The 22,979-nt window shown below is 38.2% G+C and overlaps 1 protein-coding gene across 1 annotated transcript in view; it reads left to right on the top strand.

The window, feature by feature from the left end:
- GPC4 (glypican 4) overlaps positions 1-12,144 on the top strand; it is a 196,376-nt gene extending 184,232 nt beyond the window's left edge. The window contains exons 5-9 of the mRNA XM_073543504.1: positions 2,336-2,466; positions 3,512-3,658; positions 4,875-5,005; positions 5,733-5,908; positions 7,077-12,144. Coding sequence (XP_073399605.1) covers positions 2,336-2,466; positions 3,512-3,658; positions 4,875-5,005; positions 5,733-5,908; positions 7,077-7,297 — 806 coding nt within the window. The 3' untranslated portion in view covers positions 7,298-12,144. The remainder of the gene's footprint in view (positions 1-2,335; positions 2,467-3,511; positions 3,659-4,874; positions 5,006-5,732; positions 5,909-7,076) is intronic.
- Positions 12,145-22,979: the final 10,835 nt, after the last annotated feature.

Here is a 22,979-nt window from a genome sequence, read left to right as displayed (position 1 = left end):
AATGGCGGATCCGGTTTTTTTGCAAAACGGCGGATCTTAACTGATGGACAAAAACTGAAGTGTGAAACAGGCCTTAAGAAAAAAAAAAAAAAGTTGTTGATGACTCGAGTGCTTATTTTTTTGCATGGAAAAGCTGATGGTTTCAATGATCTTATTTGAGTTACAACTGACCATTCTGTAATTTTTTTTTTCTATTTAATATTGAAAGATCGAATTTATACAGATGTGATATTACATCTTTTTTCGGCAACTAAAAAGTGGTTTTTAATTATCTATATTTATCAAGATTTTTTTTTTACTTTTTTTGTCTCAATTGTTTTTAATCCTCTAAAGGGACATGAACCTGCGATAATTTTGATTGGATACATCTCCCCTTACCTTGCGATCATGTCACGTGCATTTGATGGAAGCCTGCGATTGCACTATTTAATTGTCCTGTGTCAGTGATTGACAGTGGCATTTAAATGGTTAACCATGAACTCATGTTTTTCTGTTTCAATTACCCAAGAAAAGTTATTACCGTATATACTCATGTATAAGCCAAGTTTTTCAACATATTTTTTTTTTTTGTTGCTGAAACCGCCACCCTTGGCTTTGGCTTATACACGAGTCATTGTCCCAGAAAGATGGCAAAGGAGGGGGAGCAGCGGGTAAGAGGAGGCAGAATCAGGTGGCTGTAACTGTGCAAGCTGCTTAAGAGAAATGAATAATCACTGCGCTGGCAGTTCTCTTATAGCACGCACAGTTGCAGCCGCTGGCTTCCAGCACACATCCTACTTACCTTCCTGCGTGCCCTCACTGCATCTCGTTCATTCCAGCGCCAGCAGCTCTTCCGGCCGAGTGATCACGTGGCTCCGCTCAGTAAGGTAATGAATATTCACACCTCTCCACTCCCATAGGCGTGGAGTGAATAGTCATTACCTTAATGAGCGGGGCCACGTGATCGCTCGGCAAGAAGAGCTATTGGTGCCGGAACAAAATGCAGCGAGGGTGTGCAGGAAGGTAAGTAGTGTTTGTTTTTTTTTTAGGAGCCATGCATTCAAGGATAGGGGATAAGGAGCCATGCATACAAGGATAAGGGATGAGGGGACAATGCATACACGGCTTATATTCGAGTCAGTAAGTTTACCCAGTTTTTCGTGGCAAAATTAGGTGCCTTGGCTTATACTCGGGTCGACATACTTGAGTATATATGGTACATTTTATTTATTTGGGCTTCTTTGCTTCCATTTTTCTTTTGGCTTAATTGTCTTTTTGATGTCCCCCTTAATAAATATATTATTGCAATATATTATAATTGTTTTTAATGGATAACATGCAGCGACCAGACGAAACGCTGGTCGATAATTTTTCAGGAAGATGTCAACTGTGTAGCACAGCTGGCATCTCCCAGGTATGGTATGAGCCCAGTTCCTGAGCCCCTTCTGAACTCTGGCACCTGACTTGTGACCTACTGTTACGCCACATCAGTAAGGTCGGGACAAGTTAAAGCTTAATTTAGAGTGATACTTTTCCCCCATGACTTCGCTATATGTGTCCTCCATTTGTATGTCTTGATAAGAGAGATTCTGACTTATATAGAAAAGACCAAAAGATCATTTTATACAGGTCTGAGAGTGACCATGGGGTTAGCAGAAAAGAGGAGTTCCATAATACAGCTTTAGATGCTTCATCCCACAATTTTTCTGATGGAATGCTATAGAATCCCTTTTGCTATTAATCACGAACATAAGAAAAACCTTCCGTACAACTACTGTAATTTTACTTTTGGATTTGCTCCGTTTTAGTAGTCTAGCATTTTTTTCCCCTCTAGGTTCAGCTTTGCATGGTTTGATACAAAATACTTACTGCTCAAATTTCTTTCTAAAAATGTCCAAACCTTTCTCTTTGAAAATACTTTTGCAAGTTAGATTGGGTAATGGGTTTGACCTTTTTCATTCTGGTAAAAATTCCAACAAACCTTCATGGTCTTGGCTGCTTTAATTCGCTGACATTCTGCCAGTGTCGATTTCCTGCTTTAACAAAATGTACAGTTTGCGTTGGAATACTAGTAAAAAAAACTTCACAAAGTGTCCTTTCACTGGAAATATTCACCGATCGGCCTTATTTAGAGATGAATTCAGTTAAAGAGCAAACATTGCAAAAACTGTTCCTCAAATGTTAACAAAATGTGTTCTAATAACGGTCAGTTCTAGAATAAAATAAAGCTTTACTATGAACTTGCCATCCATTATGCTGGAAATAACTAAATTGAAAGTGACATGAATAAAAATGCTTTACCTGCAGCTACCTGGCATTAATTTTTCTTTTTTTTTTTTTTTTGCTTCTCTTTTAGATTCCATGTTACAGGTAGCTGAACGACTGGAGGGTCCATTCAATATAGAAACTGTCATGGATCCAATTGATGTCAAAATTTCAGAGGCTATAATGAATATGCAGGAAAACAGCAATCAAGTATCTCAAAAGGTCTGTTTCCAGGCAATATTCGCGTCGCTTGACAAAGTCCCTTTCTTATAAAATCCACAGCGACAATCATGTGATTGCTTCATTTCTGTCTCCTAAGGGCTACAGCCATCTGGACATTTTCTCCTAATCTTGCTATGTCACCTTTTGGTGAAAACAATTTTTTGTTAGCCACTTGTCAATTCGACGACTTTAGCGTATGGCGGTCTAGTGTGATTTTGAGCAGAGCTCTCTGCCTGTAATGTCCCTATGACCCTAGAATGGCATAAGGATATGATTGGAACAGCCTCTTCAATATATATTAACACAAATCTGTTAAACATGAACCTTTTAGATATTGAGGGTTTGATTTCATCATTTAAAGATTTTTAGTTTTTTAGATCTTGTGTTATTCGCTGTTTTTTTTTTTTTTCCGTGCTGATTTATTCAAAATGTTATACATTGGGTTGAAGTACATTTGTGACAAGTGTAGCACATTTTTAAAAAGTCACAATGAATTTAAAAATCTAAAAGATAAACAAATCAAAAAAATCACATCTAAAATATAAGGAATAAATGCAGCAAAAAAAGAAAAGGAACAGTATTTACCTGCCCAGGTCTCAGAAACTAATTCAAACCCACTGAACAAAAGATGGAGGCAACACAGGTGCAAAATACTGAGGAGACAACCAGTCACAACCTACCAATTCTTGGAGGGGCTAATTACTTAGTATTAAAATTGAACACAATTAGGTCTTGTATTAGGGCCCTTTTTTCACCTATAAAATATACTACAAAAAAGTCACAAATGGAAAGGTGAATTTGGTGCAAGACATCAAAGATTTGACAAACTGCCACAAGTGCAATAGTGATTTTTTTTTTTTTTCTTCACTAGAAGCATTTATGGCATTTATATGGCTCTGCCACCAGTGTCTGATTGGTAAATGCTCCAGCGGTCAAATCCACGGATCTCCATCTCCTCGTTCCAAACAAATAGGTGGCTCTTAACATCATAACTCAAGGCTGGTTTACAATTACCTTTTTTTTTTTTTTTTTTTTTTTTCTATAGGTTTTTCAAGGATGTGGCCCACCCAAACCACTCCCTCCTTCAAGGGTTTCCCGTTCGATATCAGACAGTAACATCAATCATCGGTTTAGATCGTACAGCCCAGAAGAAAGGCCAACTACTGCGGCTGGGACAAGTTTGGATAGACTAGTGAGTTATATTTCAGTTTTTGTTCTCCTGTTGAAATCCTTCACTAATCGTTCTGTGGTTACCTCTGTTCAAATACAAAAGAAAATCAGATCCGCTTTCCTAATTGGTATTAAGGTGCACAGGGGTGCAAGATGGCGCTGTATTTATAAAAAAAAAAAGGGGGGGGCTTAGTAGTGTGAACGAACATGCACGGATAAGGTTTTGTCAGCATGCTTTGGTGTCTTCAGCATGCTTGAAAAATATGTTCCAAGTCCCTGCGCCTGCATGTCATGTGACTGTTCGACAGCCCCAACACATGCATGGATTGCCTAACAAACAGACCATTGCTGCCTGTGTTGCGGCTGTCGAAGATGCAGGGATGCAACCATTATTTGAGCACGCCGAAGACACTCAGTAGAGCACGTTCTCTCATCACTGGGGCGGAGCTGATGGCTATTGCATGTGCATGACTTAAAGTAGTAAGGTAGATTTATAAAACCATCGACAGTCATAGTTTTTAAAGCTGAATGAAAACACAAATCCATTAAGTTCAACCTATAGCCTAACATTTTGATGAGGAGGAAGGCAAGACCATCATGAGACAGATTCTAATTGCCCTATATTAATGGAAAAATTTCCTTCTGACTCGACATGGCAATCAGACTAGTACCCTGGATCAACACCCCATATCTGGAGGTTTAGAACCTATAGAAGATATAGTCGAAATATCCAGCAACCACAAAAAACTTTTATTCATATATAAAACATCACATTTATTTATATATGGCTAAAAACAAATAAAAAATGACAAGAGCATAAAATAGCATGGTGGACACCGGGTCTACTGTTTTCGAGCCTACATGCAAATACCATTACAACATGTGGCAGAGAGTTCCATTGTCTCGCTGCTCTTGCAGTAAAGAATCACCATTTCTGATGAGGTTTAAAGTCTGTATGTTCCAGCCATGCTAAGCACCTCAAGGGGCAGCGGTGGAAAACTAGCTTTAGAATTATTTGCTAGGTAGATTTCAGCATGCACATTATATAGACTATTACAGACCATAGAATTGTAGGCCTGTCTCGTTCTTACACCAAATGCATTATTGAATAATCTGAGGCTTCTGCCTGAAGATTTGTTGGGAATAGTAAAAACTTAAAAACCCAAATTCTGGAAAAAAACATATTTTTAAAATGTGTTTGGAAAATGTTCCCTTATTTTGAAAATTTCTGCTTGTAGGTGTCTGATGTGAAACAAAAGTTGAAGGTTTCCAAAAAGTTTTGGTCCTCTCTGCCAAATAACATTTGCAAAAACAACTGGACGTCAGGTGTAACTGAAGATGACTGCTGGAATGGGAGCGATAAAAGCAGGTTTGTGTTCTCCCTTTCTCGATGGGGCAAACTGGTATCCGCCATGATATGCACTTGACGTCTTTTGAAGATGGCCAAAATCGTCCAATTTTGAAATGGAAACCACTGCAGAAAACTTTCCTTTCCTTCTGTAAACTTAAAGCTTTTTTTCTTTTGTCATTTTCTGAGTCCTTTTTCAATGTTTTTCACTGCTGGCTTTTTATTTATTTTTTTCCAGCTTTTTGGGGGGCATCTTCTGCACTGGCTTTTATTTATTTTTTTAAACTTTTTTTTTTTTTTTTTTTAAACAATGAGCAAACTAGTAGTAACTTTTAAGTAAAAAAAATGCCGAACACCTGGTTGTCTTCCGGGCGTGTATTAAGCATTCCCATTGTTACACACCTGAAGAATGGTTGGATCACTTATTTTAACCGTTTAGTCTTTTTGGAAACCTAAAGCTGCTAAAAAAAAAAAATTCAAAAGATTGAACGTATAAACAGCATGTCATTTTTACATAAAAATGCAAATGTTAATTCTTCACAGCGTTTTGTTTCCACTACTTCAGGAAGTTTTGGGATTGGTCATGGCAGCCAAAATATGTAATGTGCACATGCCCTAAACTGTCTTTCATGTGACAGTTCCCAGTGATCAAAGTTCTCAGAGCAGAATAAAAAAGTTGAAGTCCTAGTTCTTCTTTGTTTTGTTTTTTTCTTCCCTACCTTACTTACTTTCTCGTCTTATGTTCCAGGTATATGTATGCAGTACTGGCCAATGGTCTGGAAAATCAGGTCAATAATCCTGATGTGCATGTGGATACCACAAATCCAGACATCGCGATCCGTTATCAGAAGGTTGCGCTACGTGCCATGACAAACAGAATGAGGAATGCTTACAATGGGAATGATGTAAATTTCATTGATATTAGTAAGTATTTTTTTATCGGCTAATAAGAATTTGTGAAAACCATATCGTACTTTTGTCGGTTTCATTCAACTTTAAACACCACTCCAGCATTTTTTTTTTTTTTTAATATTACTGCTGAAGTGATGCCACTAATATAAGTTCCCTGTCCCTAGTCTCATGCATACCAGCCGCCATCTTCCACTATTCTCAGTGCCACTTCGGTCCTTCTCCAGCAGTTTGACTTGCCGGATTGCTCCAATGTTTACATGGCGATCCAGAAATCACAACTCAATGTAAGTCTGAGAGCCGGAGTGAGGTGATTGACTTACATGGAGAGCTTGCGACCGTTAACTCTGACTTCTGGTCGGTCAGAACTTGCAGTCCTAAAACCTCGGTACAGGACTGAAGCAGCGCCTGGAAGAGATGAAGATGGTGGGTGGTGAGTATAATACTAGGTGCAGGAAACCTATATTACTGGCACCACTCTAGCGCTGAAATAATAAACACAGGTGGTGCTTTCAATTGATATGCATATTATTCAAAATCGCTCTTACAATCAGCCGAAAGAAGTCATCGGCAGCCAAACATTACCTTTGCAGCAGCCTTTGCAGTGGACATGTTGTCCGCTGCAAAGGCTGCTGCAAGAGGGTAATGTTTGGCTGGACATGACTGGTGGAGGCTATCCAATACCGAGCCAGATCGAGCGTGTCACCTTTTATTAGGATGTTAAAAGTTTAAAATAACCTCAGGGCATCAAAAATACTCCTTAGAACATTTTATGGTTGCAGATATTATGGCCTGTTTGACAGTAGAGCTGTGCACGGTCAAAGGTTAAATTCCCATGTGCCTTGGATGCCCCATTTTGAGCCTCTGTCATAGATTCCTTTTGGTTTTGACATGGACAATAATGATGTGTGCAGTTCTGTTTTATAGGGTAAGGTAAGATGGGTAGGAACCAATGTTTTTTTGTAAATATTTCAGAAACTAGGTTTTGACCAATGACTTGCCTTATTTCCTTCACATCTAAAACTTGTGGGTATTGGTGGCCCTTCCAGTATTGCATGTTCAAGAATACCCCTGTGGACAGTGAAGTTTTATCTGTCTTTAATGCTCCTTTTTAAGCCATTTTATCAATAATGTGCTTGCTTTACAAATGACTACAAAAAAAAATTCTGCTTTGGGCATACAGGTGATGAGAACAGCGGAGAAGGTAGTGGAAGCGGTGACGGCGACCCACGAAAATCCCCCGACGATTTTGTCCTCAAATCTACAGACGACCCTGGCAAAATAAAACCAATCAATAGGAATAGCGATAAAGCTGTGAACCCAGGAAGTGGCGCCCATTCCAACACTGCGTCACTTACACTGCTTCTTCCAAGTATCATACTTTTGGTGAGACTTTGGAGATAATGGAAGATTTTTTTTCACAGTTTTAGCAAAAAAATGAAAAAATAAAGACTTTTTTAATCAAAATGGAAATGCACCTTTTTCCTCCTTTTATAAATCAATCGAACAGTTTTTATCTCTTTGTACGTCAATGGACAAAGGTGTATGGTTTAATTTTTAACACGGTGCCACCGAGTCAAGTGCTGGATTCATTTTTATTCCTCACTGTGCTGGAAAACGTGGACCCATTAAGATTAGTGTGGCAAACAGGCATGTATATACAGATGTGTAGGTAGCTGAGCGTTAGTGTTTTATATCGCCTTTCCATGTCGTTAATCCCAGTGTCACATCTAGGTTTTGGTTTTTTTTTTCTTTTTAAGTGTACAGAAGCTAATTTTATTTATCTTGTTATAATTTGGGATAAAATGACCAACCAACCAAGTAAAACTTTTTTTTGTTATGCCATTGTTTTAATATAATTACAGAATAGGGTCTTTTTTTTTTTTTTTTTTTGTCTCCTCTCTAAGTTAGTGTTATAGGCCGTGATGTAATTGGTACTTCGATCAATTTTTTTTTTTTCTAGACGAGACCTCATATGTTAAAGCATTTTATTAAGATGGATCATCTTTACTATTTCTACGTCAAGACTCTTCTTCAATCGGTTAAAAAAAAAAAAACAATTAAAATATTTCAATGCAAACTATTTTTTGCTATTACAATATTTACAAATGTTTTTTCCTTTTCTTTGTTTCTTTAACACTGACTCTTTGTACTGGTCTGGTGAATGTAACCTGTTGTGTAGCAAATGTTGCCTATCGGCGCTTGGTCAACATGTGTTAGAAGTTGTCCATGCTAAGCGTTTACTATACTTCATGCAGTATTACATTCGGTTTTTAGTGACTTTATTTGGACACAGCTACAATAATTCTTCATATTAGACGTCTTCAGCTGGTTGAAACCAATTGGTGCTCGCTTGGGGTTTATTGACTGAAAATAAAATTTGATTAACAAATATCATAGACCGTTAAGGATCGAGTTGAAAGCCAATGGCTTCACCAATTTTTTTTTTTCCACCCCTAGAAAATTATCTGCTAGAATACACTGCTAGACATTTTAAGCTTTTTAGGAATGTATTCAGTTGTATACATTTTTGTATTTCTTGCTTTTTAACATCCAGATTTTCTATGTTTGAATATAATTTTTCTCCCTTCTTTACTTGGTTTTAATGGTACATCAAGCAATACAAGTATTACTCTTTTTTGGTTATTTTCAGTGAGGAAGTTAAATATACTTGTCTATATAAATTAAAATATTCAAATATAGGATCTGTCAATGTAAATTGTGACCCGCAGCAAAGGGGATGTAATTTTTATAAATATATAATTTTTTTTTTTTTTTTGTACAAAGTTAGTTAATACCTAGTGTTATAAGGAGGAGTCTGATCTTTGTAAGTTTGTCTAGAATACACAAGAACAAATTTATATCGATTTTCAACCATGAGTAATTTACCAAATTGGTTTCTTTTAGAATATTCATTGCTATGCCATCTGATTTTTTTTTTCTTTTCTTTTTTAAGGGGGAGTGGGGAATTTTGATCATAAGTTATCCCATTATTTATTAAAACTGCTTCATAGCATGGATAATTTTTGATTTTTTTTTTTTCTGATTTAAAATAAAACAAACAAAAAAAGAAAACGACAAAAATATTTGGTGAAGAGACGTTGTAAATAACTTTAAGATGGGAGAATGAGAAAGTGTGCTAATACTTAGTAATAACTACCTCAATTCTGAGGAATTTCCTTTTTCGCTCTCAGGGCTATTATTTTTAGTAGGAGGGAGTCTGTTCTCCATACTAGAACTACTAGAGCTATCCCTATAGGCCTAGTTAGATTTCTTTTCACGTTCAACCCTGAATTCTTTCCAGCTGTTCTTCAGTTTTGTTTTTTTTTCCAGTTTTTAGTTTGCTGTACACTTTTTTGCCTATCAGTTAGTGTTTATAGCATCCAAATATTTGTCTTAATATAGTTTTAAAAATCTATAATATTAGTCAATTTTTTTTTTCTCCTAAAAAAATGACTTCTTAAATATTTTAGGCGTTTCTCAAGAGTACAAAGTTAGGCTGGTATAAATAACATGGAGTCAAACCAAGTATGGTCATTGGTCACCCTTCTAACACAGCCAACGGCTTTATGAAAATTGAATATCATCAATTGGATATCCATTTACTATAGATCACATCAAATGTAGGGGAAAAAAAACCAAAATCCATATTATTGAAGTTAATGGCCATATATATATATTTTTTTCATGGTCTTTAACAACTTTTTTTGCTTTACCGGTCTTGCCGAAAGTTTGTTTACCAAATGGTACTTTTTTTTTTTCAGTAGAATATAATATAGAGATAAACACAATTGTAACATTTGTACTCATTATTCTCTTTTATAAAGTCGAGCAAATCTAAATTTCTAAATACAGATTTTTTTTTTTTACATTTCTAACAGTTAAGATGTCTACTGTATTCCCTATATAATCCCTGGAATATTTTGCTAGCCATGAGAATTTCAAGATGGCAGCAATTTCAATAAAAGGCAAACGCAGACGTATGTCTCATATCCTTGTCTGCTTCTATTTATTTAAGCTATGAAGGAAAGTATACGTAGGTGTATATTAATCTATAATAAATTTAGGTGTGAATATAATTTTAAGAAATGTAATTCCAAGGTACGTACATATTATCAACTAACCTGGATTTAAAACAATATTATTCCATTGGGTAATCTGCGATGTTAAAGCTAAAAATCAAATTTTAATTTGTGGGGATTCTTTTTGGGGAGGGGGGGTTTGATAAATTTGGAAATATCCATTATTTATGCAAATCCATTAATACAGAGTTGTATTGTTTAGTGATGAGCCGTAAGTGTTCGTTACGCGAGTTTGCCGAGGGTGCTCCGTTATGCATTCAGTAGTGTGGGTGCTTAAGGGAGATGTTCGTGTCCCCACAGCTTTTGGCCACAAAACATGCGGGGATTGCCTGACCAACCCCGGCAATCTTCAGATGTTTTGTGGCTGTCTAACAGCTGTGAAACATGCAGTTGCGGGGACACTACCATCCTTTTCACTTGAGCACCGGTGCTACTCGGTACATACTCGAGCAGGCTCGGCAAACTGGAGTAACAAGCACTTGCGCTCATCTCTAATTGTGTTAGTTCAGTGGCCCCTAGCCTAGTGGAGATTAGAACCTAATTTCCATGCTGCGGTGTAAGGTCAATTTCATGAACAATCGAGTGATTTCTTAAGTTTTTTTGTTTTTTTAACATTGGGAGAAGAAACTTGAGCACCTGAAGGACAATACAGGCTGTACTTTGGTTAGAATTTAATCCAAAAATATCATTTTAGGGTGATTTTTTTTTTTTTCACCCAATAGGTCATCACGTAACATTATACTTCTATAGTTTTCACCTTAGTGGAATATTTTAAATCAGTCGTTTTATGTATGTATGATCAAACAAAAGATCTATAAATGTTTGTTTTATCCTTCATTGCTCAGACTGCTTTGCTATCAGGAGGTGGTGGATGTTGCTGACTCTTTCGTCAGTAAGTGGTGATCGTGATTAATTGATCTTTCTGCCCGAAATGTGTTTTGTTAATTTTATGTGCCTTTTACATGTATAAAACTTGCTTTTGTTGTGGCAGTTATATTACTTAAAGTTAAAAAAACATAAAAAATAGAAAAATGAACTTTTTCTTTGTAAAGACAAGCCTTTTTGATATATTAAACATGTACAGATGTTTGTGCCGCACACGCATTTGTGGTTCACTATTACAACCATGCTAGTTTTAGCTTGACCTTTTTTCTGATTTAGTATTTTTTTTTTTTTTACCAAAATCTGTCTATTTTTGGTACAAAATAATTTTTATTTTTAATATCTTACAGATGTTGGGAAAACCACACGTGAACTATTTTGATAAATCAAATCCCACCATTTGCTTTCCGATGTAACTTTTTGTACATGCACTAACTATGAAAAGTTGAGTTTCTTTGTTTCCCCCCCCCATTGTGTACACAGTGGAATCAACTTTTGCCGAATTTATTTGCACAAGCCAAAACATGACACAGTTACTTAGTAACTATAAAATAATTTAGCAAAGGTAGACTGTCGGCCTTTTTCAGGGTTTTGTAAGTATTTAGGTTTATTGGAAGCCGAATGTATGTGCCAAGAAGTTTGTGGTGTTTTTGGTAAAACAGTTGTACCTTCTAAATTATTTCATCTCTGTGTAAGTATATTTGGGTTGTGTTGGCAAATCTGGAAATTTTTAAGGTTTTCACTCATATTTCATATATAAATAAAATTAACTTGTCTAAAAAAAAAAAAAAAAAAAAACTTTTGAGATTTTTTTTAAATTTCTCACCAATTTAAGTAAATTAAATTCTACGTGGCTAAATGAACAATATAAATTCATAAATTGTATTTCTTTTATATGAGGGTCAGTAAATGCAAAAAAAGTATATTGCCAATTGGAAGAATTTTATTTTTGTTTGTTTTTTTTCCATACTCACGTTATTAGAGAACCCAACCAATTGACTATATTTTTTCATCAGAAATTCTACTTTCAGTTGGACGTTAGTTGGCTAATTTAAAAGGAAATGTGTTTTATGTGTACATTCATTGCATATAAATATATAAAACGGTAAGATAGGACAGATTGTTGCATATTCCCATTTATTTTGGCATTTCGGTGTTTAGGTTGTGTCTTTTTCAGTTATAATGTGCATGTTGTACAATCTGTTTTTACTGTCAAACGTTCCTGGCATTAAACAGCTGGACATTATGCTCCAACAGATCGAATTAAATAAAAGGAAATACATTTTCTTCCTGTGTGGTGTTTTTTGTCTTTTTCTCTGTTTATGCTTTTGTTGGCTCCAAGAAGCTCAGTTGGGGATAGAAGCTATGATACTGCTAACATTATAAATGCTTTTTTAAATGACTTTGTACTGAAATCGTGCTTGAAATCAGTTTTTGTATTGTATCTTGGGTTAAACTACTCAGTTATTACATAATATTCCAATTAAACTATAATTTGTCTACTTTTGAGACATTCCTTCAGGAAGGAATCGGCGTTGCTCAAAAATTTGAAAAGTTCCCTGAACCAAGGATAGCCGACTACAGCACACCGACATCTAACCTTAAAATGAACTCGTCAGCAAGTAATAAAACCATAGTTACTTCCGCACGTAGCAGTAATCTGCAGTCAAATGGAATTTTAAAACGTGTTCATCTTTCTAAATGGATAGGTGGCTACTAGGAGAATTTGATGTTACCTTCTCCCTGCACCCAGTCATTGGGGCACTGAAAGTGGCTGTCATATTCAGCACTCATGATATAGAGTGGCTGTAATCACTTCTGTGCACCTTGACTGACAGCCTGCACTGCAATATGTCTGCTCAGAGCAGGTCAGTTAAGGTGCATATGAAGTGATTACATCCACTCTAACCATACATAGAGTGTGGCTTTAATTTTATGCCCCTTGCACCACCATGATGAGTGGAAGCGATGCAGCTGCAGGGAGAATACAACTTCATTTTCTCCCTGCTGCAGCTCTTCCATTTATTCAGTCAACCATGCTTCAAACTTGTATTACCCTGCAACAGAGCAGCATTTTGATTTAATAATAGTATGGATTTACTTCAGTTCTTAGAAATTACTCCAATGTAGTTAGTTTTCAGGAGAACAATGAGTTGACAGATTCCCATAAAAAAACAAAACACATGACCGATAGCGTAGTGCTAACCTCTCCTGCCGACTTTCTGACCTTTTGTACACGGACACCAGTTTGATAACCAATTTTGTAGAGGCAAGTGCATAAGAACTGGCTTGGCGCATTAGCAGCCACTTCTTTCGAGCACGAAACACATTAGCTGGAGATTCTAAGTAGGCAAGGAAACCGAAAAAAGTCCAATGTTCTGTGAAATGTTGCAAAATTGATACACACTTATATACAGTAACATCACTTTGGTGGGTATTTGGAGAACATTTGTGCAAAATAATGTGCAACTTCTTAAAATATTGCAAATGAGGAATCTGTCCCAAACCTCTGAGAAACAAAAACCATGCCCCCACATTGGAGAAAATATAAAAAGCAAGCAATCCCATAAAATTAACCTTTAAAAAGGTGCAAATCTTAAAAGCATTTTTTTCAGATTTGAAAAAAATCAGCCATACGTGCACGACCTCAAAGGATAGCTTGTGCATAAGTGCTATATATCAAAACCACGGATATCACTCATACAATTTAAATGGTCGTTTCAACAAGCCCTTAGATTGAAATCCCACATGTCAAAATTGCACCAAAATTTGGTGTAACTAAATGGAAAGAAGTAAGCCAACCTACATAGATTCTTTAAACTTCCACTAGACAGACTAAAGGGGTGCAAAATTTATCAGCCTGAATGAGCCACTGTGAATATTTCCTGCATATTAATACTTTCTAGTCCAAAGCCAGGACAAACCGTCTCAGGACAAGTCTGATTGTTTTGCTTTTTTATGACTATCACCATATTCCGAGATAGGATAAATGAGATATATTGCATGTTTCTTGTGGGAGGCAGGTTTTTTTTTTTTTTTGTTACCCATCCCAAGTGAAGTCTTCTGCCGGAGAAGTATAAGGTGGGGCGGTGTTGATAAAGTCGCTGTGCAGCTGCGTGACCCAGTTCTAACAAGTTTTATAAACACTTTCTATTCCATCAAAAACACTTCTGCACTCTCAACCTCTCCCGAAGCTTGTGAGATGGTATTTATGCAGGAGTGGTGCTGAGCCTTTTTAAACATGAGTTGTCAGTTTACACGACAGCTTTCCAACAAATTTCTTTGCATTAAGTTAAAGCAAGCAAAAACTTGTCATGCAATACTTGTGTTTTTGGGTTTGGATCAAGATTATTTTAAAGGTAACATGACAGTTGATTCATGTTGCCGGAGCCACTGGCAGCGTAAATCCGAAACCTACAGCTCTGAAACCAAGTCGCTTTTCAGTGAAGACAAACTTTGAAAAGCCAGTCAGGCTTTATGCCTCCCAGATGACAAGTCTGAGGCTTCTCCCTATACACACACATATAGGAGAGACTGTCAGTCTCGGGAGCCCTGAGGATGTTTGCAATAAGTAGTCTGGTATGGAAAATCCAAAGCTGAGAGCGACTACAAAGAATAAAATCGTAAAAAACCTCTACACTAACATCCGAGTGACAAGATGCCTATGCGAGAAGAATGGAATATAAATGGAATCGTGTATACATGGAGCGATCACGATCACCAGAACGCTGACGGCACCCCAGAAGAGGCTATTTGTAAAGCAAAACTTTAGAGTAGGCTGCACACCCAGCATCTGTCCCAAAGGAGATTGCTGCATGCATTTGTTTTTATGACATAAAGCGATGTTTTTAACTACTTTTTGAGTATAATGCAATTTTTACTGTTCTTTCAGTCTAGTGGATCTATACTATATTCCACCCTTAACTACATACAGTGCCTTGCTAAAGTATTTGGCCCCCTGGAACTTTTCACCCTTTTCCCACATATCCTGCTTCAAACAAAAAGATGTCAAATGTAAATTTTTGGTGAAGAATCAACAAGTGGGACACAATTGTGAAGTTCAATGAAATTTATTGGTTATTTTAAATATTTGTGGAAATTCAAAAACTGAAAAGTGGGGCGTGCAATATTATTCGGCCCCTTTAACTTAATACTTTGTTGGCGCCACCTTTTGCTGCGATTACAGCTGCAAGTCGCTTGGGGTATGTCTCTATCAGTTTTGTACATCGAGAAACAGAAATTCTTGCCCATTTTTCCTTGGCAAACAGCTCGAGCTCAGTGAGGTTTGATGGAGATCACTTGTGAACAGCAGTTTTCAGCGCTTTCCACAGATTCTCTATTGGATTCAGGTCTGGACTTTGACTTGGCCATTCTAACACCTGGATACGTTTATTTGTGAACCATTTCATTGTGGATTTTGCTTTATGTTTGGGATAATTTTCTTGTTGGAAGACAAATCTCCGTCCCAGTCTAAGGTCTTTTGCAGACTCCCAACAGGTTTTCTTCAAGAATGGTCCAGTATTTGGCTCCATCCATCTTCCCATCAATTTTAACCATCTTCCCTGTCCCAACAGAAGAAAAGCAGGCCCAAACCATCATGCTGCCACCACCATGTTTGTCAGTGGGGATGGTGTGTTCAGGTTGATGAGCTGTGTTTCCTTTACGCCAAACATATCGCTTGGCATTGTTGCCAAAAAGTTCGATTTTGGTTTCATCTCACCAGAGCACCTTCCACATGTTTGGTGTGTCTCCCAGGTTGCTTGTTGCAAACTTTAAATGACACTTTATGGATATCTTTGAGAAATGGCTTTCTTCTCGCCACTCTTTCATAAAGGCCAGATTTCTTCAGGGTACGAATGATTGTTGTCCTATGGACAGACTGTCCCACCTCAGCTGTAGAGCTCTGCAGTTCATCCAGAGTGATCATGGGCCTCTTGGCTGCATCTCTGATCAGTCTTCTTGTTTGAGATGAAAGTTTAGACGGACGGCAAGGTCTTGGTGGATTTGCAGTGGCATGATACTCCTTCCATTTCAATATAATGGCTTGCACAGTGCTCCTTGGGTTGTTTAAAGTTTTGGAAATCATTTTGTATCCAAATCCGGCTTTAAACTTCTCCACAACAGTATCACGGACCTGCCTGTTGTGTTCCTTGGTCTTCATGATGCTCTCTGTGCATCAAACAGGACCCTGAGACTATCACAGAGCAGGTGCATTTATACAGAGACTTGATTACACACAGGTGGATTACATTTATCATCATTAGTCATTTAGGACAACATTGGATCATTCCGAGATCCACAATGAACTTCTGGAGTGAGTTTGCTGCACTGAAAGTAAAGGGGGAGAATAATATTGCACACCCCACTTTTCAGTTTTTGAATTTTCACAAAAATAATAAATTTTGTTCAACTTCACAATTGTTGATTCTTCACCAAAAATTTACATTTGGTATATTTATGTTTTGAAGCATGATATGTGGGAAAAGGTTGAAAAGTTCCAGGGGGCCGAATACTTTCACAAGGCACTGTAAATACTTGAGGATACCGACTGCTCTTTTACGAATCTTCTACTTGACTGATTGTTTAGGAGCTCACATTATCTCTCATTTGTAGTAGTGAACCTTCATTTCATCTCTACACAATGTTGTAGCGCATTGGTGGTTTGCTATTTCACTTGTCTATGTTCTGGAATTGAAGGACTAATACCTGAAACCGCAGCTGCTCCATTGAGTGGTCTGTCAGGATTAATGCAATAGCACAATTTTCATGTTTCCAATCGAAAAAATACCTAAAAAAAAAAATCCTGAATTCAATGACTATGGTTATGTTCACATCACTTTTTATCCACTCGTCAGTGGCTTTGTCGGGGCTTACGTCTGAAGCCCTGAAAAATGTTTGCGTCATTGGCTTTAACCCGTTTTTGCATTTGTTTTTTTCTCCCTTTCTTCCCAGAGCCATAACTTTTTTATTTTTCCGTCAATATGGCCATGTGAAGGCTTGTTTTTTACAAGACGAGTTGTACGACTTTTGAACAGCTGACATGTGCCTCTAAGGGTATGTGCACACGTTGCGGATTGCTGTGCTGAATTTTCCACGCGGAATCTGCATCTTTTGGCAGAATCCGCAGGTCAAAATCAGCGCGTTTTTTATGCGGATTTCCTGCTGATTTTGTGCGGATTTCGCCTGCAGATTCCTATAATGGAATGGGTGTAAAAATGCTGCGGAATCCGCACAAAGAATTGACATGCTACGGAAAATAAACCGCTGCATTTCCGCGTGGAATTTTCCGCAGCATGTGCACAGTGTTTTTTTTCCCCCTAGAATAACATTGTACTGTAAATCAATAGCCAATCTGCAGTGGCTCCGCAACTTGTGCACATATCCTAACAGCCACAATTCCACCTGTGGCTGATAGAGGCACATATCAGCTGTTCAAAACAGCTGATGTGTCGGGAAAGATGTGGACTCTTTACAGGAGCCTACATCAAAGGGGGAGACACGACATGCGCCGTACATGTACGACGCATGTCGTGAAGGTTTTAATGATGCAGATGGAGCCACTGTGTGCTCTGTTGGACATCATTTTTGTCAGTATGCGTCTATTTGAGTTGGGCACCGAAAAGCTGGAGACCATGGTTTGCTGACCATCTCGAAAAGGCAGATTCTTGAGAAAATAATGTCCGACAGCGTACAAAGTAAGGGTATGTGCACACGTTGCGGATCTGGCCCTGCGGATCTGCAGCAGTTTCTGCTGCATTGTACAGTACCTTTATAGCCACTGGAAATTGAAAAACGCAGTGCACATGCTTGGATTTTTCCGCGCGGATTAGCTGCGGTTTTAAATCTGCAGCATGTCAATTCTTTGAGCAGATTCCGAAGCAGTTTGGCACCTGCTCCATTACCAGGTGTCAAAACGCAGGGGAAAACTGCAGCCTAAGGCTACTTTTACACTTGCGTTTTTTTGCTGCGCGTTTTTTGCGCACAAACACGCATGAAAAAATGCATCATGCATTTGCGTTTTTTGCGGGTTTTGGTGCATTTTTTAAAAAAAGCATGTGTTTTTTGCGCATACGTGCGCATTACAATGCACACGTATGCGCACCCATAGACTTTAATGGGTGTTTTGCTGTAAAAAATGCATTGCGTGTGCATGCGGTTTTTTGGGACAAGTCTGACGCACAAAAATATGCAACAGGATGCATTTTGTGCGCCCGAGCGCACACTGCAGAAAAACACATGCACATACAAATGCGTACCTGCGCATATGTATGCGCACCCACGTTAAAGTATAGGGGAAAAACGCATGCGTTTTTTGCGCTAAAAAGCAGCGCAAAAAAACGCAAGTGTGAAACCAGCCTAATCTGCACTAAATTCGCAGGTAAAACGCAGGTCATTTGACCTGCGGATTTAGCTAAATCTGCGTGGGAAAATCCGCACAAAATCCGCAACGTGTGCACACACCCTAACTCCGTCTGCATCAGTAAAGTCAATGGCCCCATCAGTGCAAATATCCGAATTCCATTTTTAAAGGCTTCAAACACAAGCCCCGATGAATCAACTGATGGGAGAATGAAATGTGATATGAGCATAGCCTTAAAGGTATGTCCGAGTACTTTTCTAAATAACTATGAAGCATGTCTCATCCCCAATTTTTTCCCTTTTCTAAGTTGTGTGCTTGCTGCTCGTTTTCACTTACTTCATCCACTACTTGTTTGGTAACAATGTCGGCTGCGTTAGATGTGATTTACAACCAGTTCAGAGTTTGACTTGAGGACATCATTGAAAAACATTGATTTTCCGTTTACTTTAATGCACCTGTAGTCACTTAGGAATTCTCGCAAATCCTGCCTTCAGGCAGAGGAGTACGTACAGACAGGATTAAACAACAATTAATTAGAAAGCTCAAGTTTCAAAAAAACAGACTGGGAAAATGAGCATGTTGTGAATTTTTCTGCAAATTCTATAATTGTATCTCAGTACCAAAGCAATGAGGACTTTAAAATGTAAAGATTATACGTTGTACACACATTATGATAGAAATATAGATGAAATTATACATTATGGCCTGCATGTATAATTCAGTTCCGTTCACTTGACATTTCTAGTACTTGAAGAATTAAGAAAATATGTGCAATCAGCGATCAATCACTCTGAGTCTGTTGTTGTTGGGCACCTTGCCTATCTTGTTCCTTATATCAAAAGAATGTATGTATAATTCACAGACCACTTCTTCCTTGTTATATCTTCAGCTCTGATGTATACTACATTCTGTATGGAATAATTATCCAGTCTTTTAGCCCTTTGTCGTCTTATTTCTAATGCTGACCTTTGCTCTCTCATGTCCTCTCTCAGGCTGCAATACTTAAAATTGTCTGCCGCACTCCTTGCCTCAACTTTTATAGTAGCTCGAATAGTACCTCCTGATTGACTGTGCTATACCATGTCATATGATAGCGGCAAGAGGTTATGGGGAAGGCAGCACATGAGGTCATGTGACTTCTCTAAGGCAAATGCTATCATCGGCAATGTGTGAAATTATGCCTGACACTCGCAGAATTTGAATCACAAATTGTGCAAATTCACCAGGACCTGCAAATATCTCAGAATTTGACATAAAGTCAGTTCACATATGAGGACTGTTCACTATTAGGGCTAGGGTTGGATTTGTAAACTAGATGAGGGTTCCCCAACTCCAGTCCTCAAGGCCCACCAACAGGTCATGTTTTCAGGATTTCCTTTGTATTGCACAGGTGAAGCAATTATCACCTGAGCAATGCTAAGGAAATCCTGAAAACATGATCTGTTGGTGGGCTTTGAGGACTGGAGTTGGGGAACCCTGAACTAGACAATTGCACATCACCACAGGCTTTGAAAGCCAAAATCTTCCCTGATATCACAAGTCCTGAATTATCAATGCAGTGTCCTCAAGTGTAGATGTCCATATGAATTCTTGGTGATATCATAATTATGTGACCAAAGGTCATTCACACTGAGGGAAACTAGACTAGAGGAACTGAAGATAAGGGGAGAGGCTGGTAAGGCTCCTCCTCTCCTGTCTTCTTGGAACGTCAGTTCTCAAGTCACACAAACGGGATGCTTCCGTCTTTCCAGCCCAGACAGTAAAAATGATCCTTGTGCCAAAAAATGGTAATTTCATAAAAAATAAAATAGTTTAGGTAATAAAACAGCATAAAAAATTGTGTGCATCCATTGCACTTTGGGGTGAACCCCTCTATCATTGATAAATTCCAATGATGCTGGTAATATTATGTGCAAATTGCCTCTTCAGAGAAAAAGAGGACTTGAACTCTATAGCGCCACCTCTTGGTAGTAGCGATCCTACAAGTCACAATCAACCTTTTAACGAGTCTTGTAATATGACTTAGGATAAAAGCCAAATCAGAATCTCAATTTGCATACACGGTGTTTCGAGCTACTGGCTTTCATCAGTGCAAAGTATGAGATCTGATTTGGCTAGGTGAGAGGCTCTGGACTGAGGTCTAAGCGGTAAGGTTTCTCCTTGTGGAGAGTGACATGCCAGCTCTGGCTTGTCAAGGTAAGGAGGCTTATTCACCGTGCAATACGCCTCTGGGAAAATAATATGCAAATTGCTTCTTCAGAGAAAAAGAGGTAATATTATGGATACCTTCTGTCTCAAAATATTAAGTTTTGGATTGAGTTTATAGTAGCACTGAGTGGATCAGCCAAAATTTGAATTTGCCTGTTCACGCAAATTTTATAAATTGGATTATTAGAGAAAATATTCTCAGAAAATGTAATATCCCTTATTATGTGGGGTCACTCAATACCCCAGAGCATACTAAATGAAAGATGTAAAAAAAAAAAAAAAAATGTAATATCCTTACACTCACCTTTCTGGACCCTCTGCTCCATACCATCACCTGTCTGGTCCTTGCCGCCTTTTCTGATCACCACCACACGTGCTGAAACCCCCTCTCTGCCTCTCGCTAAGCTGAGACTTCTGGCTTTGATGAGTCCTAGGTCAGTTTTCCACAAACGAGTGAAAGGTCAAAACATCAGATGTCATGCCATGCACCGTGACCGGGTCCATCAGAACCAGAAGTCCCGGCCTAGTATGAGAGGTCTGGGAATTTCAGAGTGAGACATTACAATGGACGATGACCAGACAGGTGTTGGTGAGGAACAGAGGGGCTGGAGAAGTGAGCGGGAAGGTGATTACTAGTATGTTTTTTAGCCTTTTGATGGCCCTCTACAGCTCAGAAACAAGGTTGGCCAGTGGTTTTCATTTTGTTGATTCCGTACTGAAGTGGATTATGAAAAAATCCATATTTTGGTAAATGCAAATCTTTTTAAAATTCAAGTAAAATTACATTCCACTCGAATATATTCACTCATCTCTAGTTATTAGATTTGCCCCATTTCCCATATCTGATTAAATTTATAGTTATATTTTTTGTCTCCACGGCAGGCCACAAAATGTCTTATTTTAGCAGCAGTTTCTTACATTTTCTTTTCTAAAATCAGCTTTTGTTCACAAAGGTATCAAATGGGGCAGTTTTAATATGGATAAGTCAATTTCCCATGCACGCTGCAGTCAAAGGTGAAAACTGAGGAAGTTGTGCAGTCATATGTGAAAAATTCCCACAAACTTGTAACACGTGCAAAGTGTGAGGCAGGAAAAAAATCTCAGTATCTCTTCACCTTTCCATGACCTCTACCAGAAATCATTAAAATGTTTCACAAAAAGATATGTACAAAAGGAAAATAAAAAAAATAATAAAACAAAAAGTTCTGAGATATTCATGAGAAAATATAAAGGAAAAAAAAGGAATGAGACCAATTTCCTGCATAAGGCAGACAATGTGTGTCTCCCAGTGCGTATCAGTCTGTGAGTGGGTGGATGGCTAAGCACTTAGTACATGATGAGACCTGTGGGATACTATGTCTGACATAAGCCTCATCCTTTGCTTGTTTAATAGGCACATCCCAGATTTTCTGCCATGATTTTATTCGTTTTCTGTCATCAGCGGCGGATTCTCAAAGAAGATATTTTACAACACCTATACGGAGCTTTAAGCTCAATTTTTTATCTTCTATATTGTATACACCTTTTATACCTGTTCTTATCTTGTATATTTTAGTTGCCTTCTATGAAGACCCCCAAAATTTAAAGGCACTCCAAAGGAATTTACTTCGCATTGCTCATGAGAAAAGCGATACCATTCAGCCCGATGATGCACTTCATAGCTCCTTCCACTTCTTAGGGCGGTTTCCCACGTCCAGATAATTCCGGTTCCGGAAAAACCGGTACTGGAGCCATCCGTGTGCTATCTGTATGTCCGTGTGTACCATCCGTGTGTGATCCGTATGCTGTCCGTGTGTTGAAAAAATTGGTTTCAGTGTTAACCCTATGACTCCTAAAAACGCACACGGATACCATCCATGTGCGGTACGTGTTTACACGGACCCATTGACTTGTATGGGTCCGTGTGATCCATGCTGTTGCACAAAAACGGACATGTCAGCGTATTTTGCACACGGACACACGGTCCATGAAAACACGCTGACGTCTGCATAGACACATTCATTAGAATGTGTCTACGTGTGTCAATGTCTCCGGTACGTGAGAAAACTGTCACTACACGTACCGGAGCCACTGACGTGTGAAACTGGCCTTAGTCTGAGTTTCAAGGAGCCAAAAGCTTTATAAACTCTTTTATTGCTCAAATACATCCAAGATAAAAAAAGTCATTTTAACCCCTTCAAGACGAAGCCCTTTACAGGTTTGCGTCTGTTTTTCGCTCCCCTTCTTTCCAGAGCCATAACTTTTTTTATTTTTCCATCAATATGGCCATGTGAGGGCTTATTTTTTGCGGGACGAGTTGTACTTTTGAAAGACACCATTGGTTTTACCATGTCGTGTACTCGAAAACGAGAAAAAAATTTCAAGTGCGGTAAAATTGCAAAAAAAGTGCAATCCAACACATGTTTTGGTTTGGCTTTTTGCTAGGTTCACTAAATGCTACAAATGACCTGCCGTTATGATTCTCCAGGGTATTACGAGTTCATTAGCACCAAATCTATCTAGGTTCTCTTTTATCCAAGTGGTGAAAAAAAATTCCAAAGTTTGCTATAAAAAA

The sequence above is a fragment of the Dendrobates tinctorius genome, unplaced genomic scaffold (assembly GCF_039654945.1).
Source record: "Dendrobates tinctorius isolate UK_male_01 unplaced genomic scaffold, ASM3965494v1 ptg000133l, whole genome shotgun sequence".
Classification (NCBI taxonomy): domain Eukaryota; kingdom Metazoa; phylum Chordata; class Amphibia; order Anura; family Dendrobatidae; genus Dendrobates; species Dendrobates tinctorius.
Note: the sequence above shows the minus strand (reverse complement) of the source record. Positions and strands in the feature narration are given on the sequence as shown.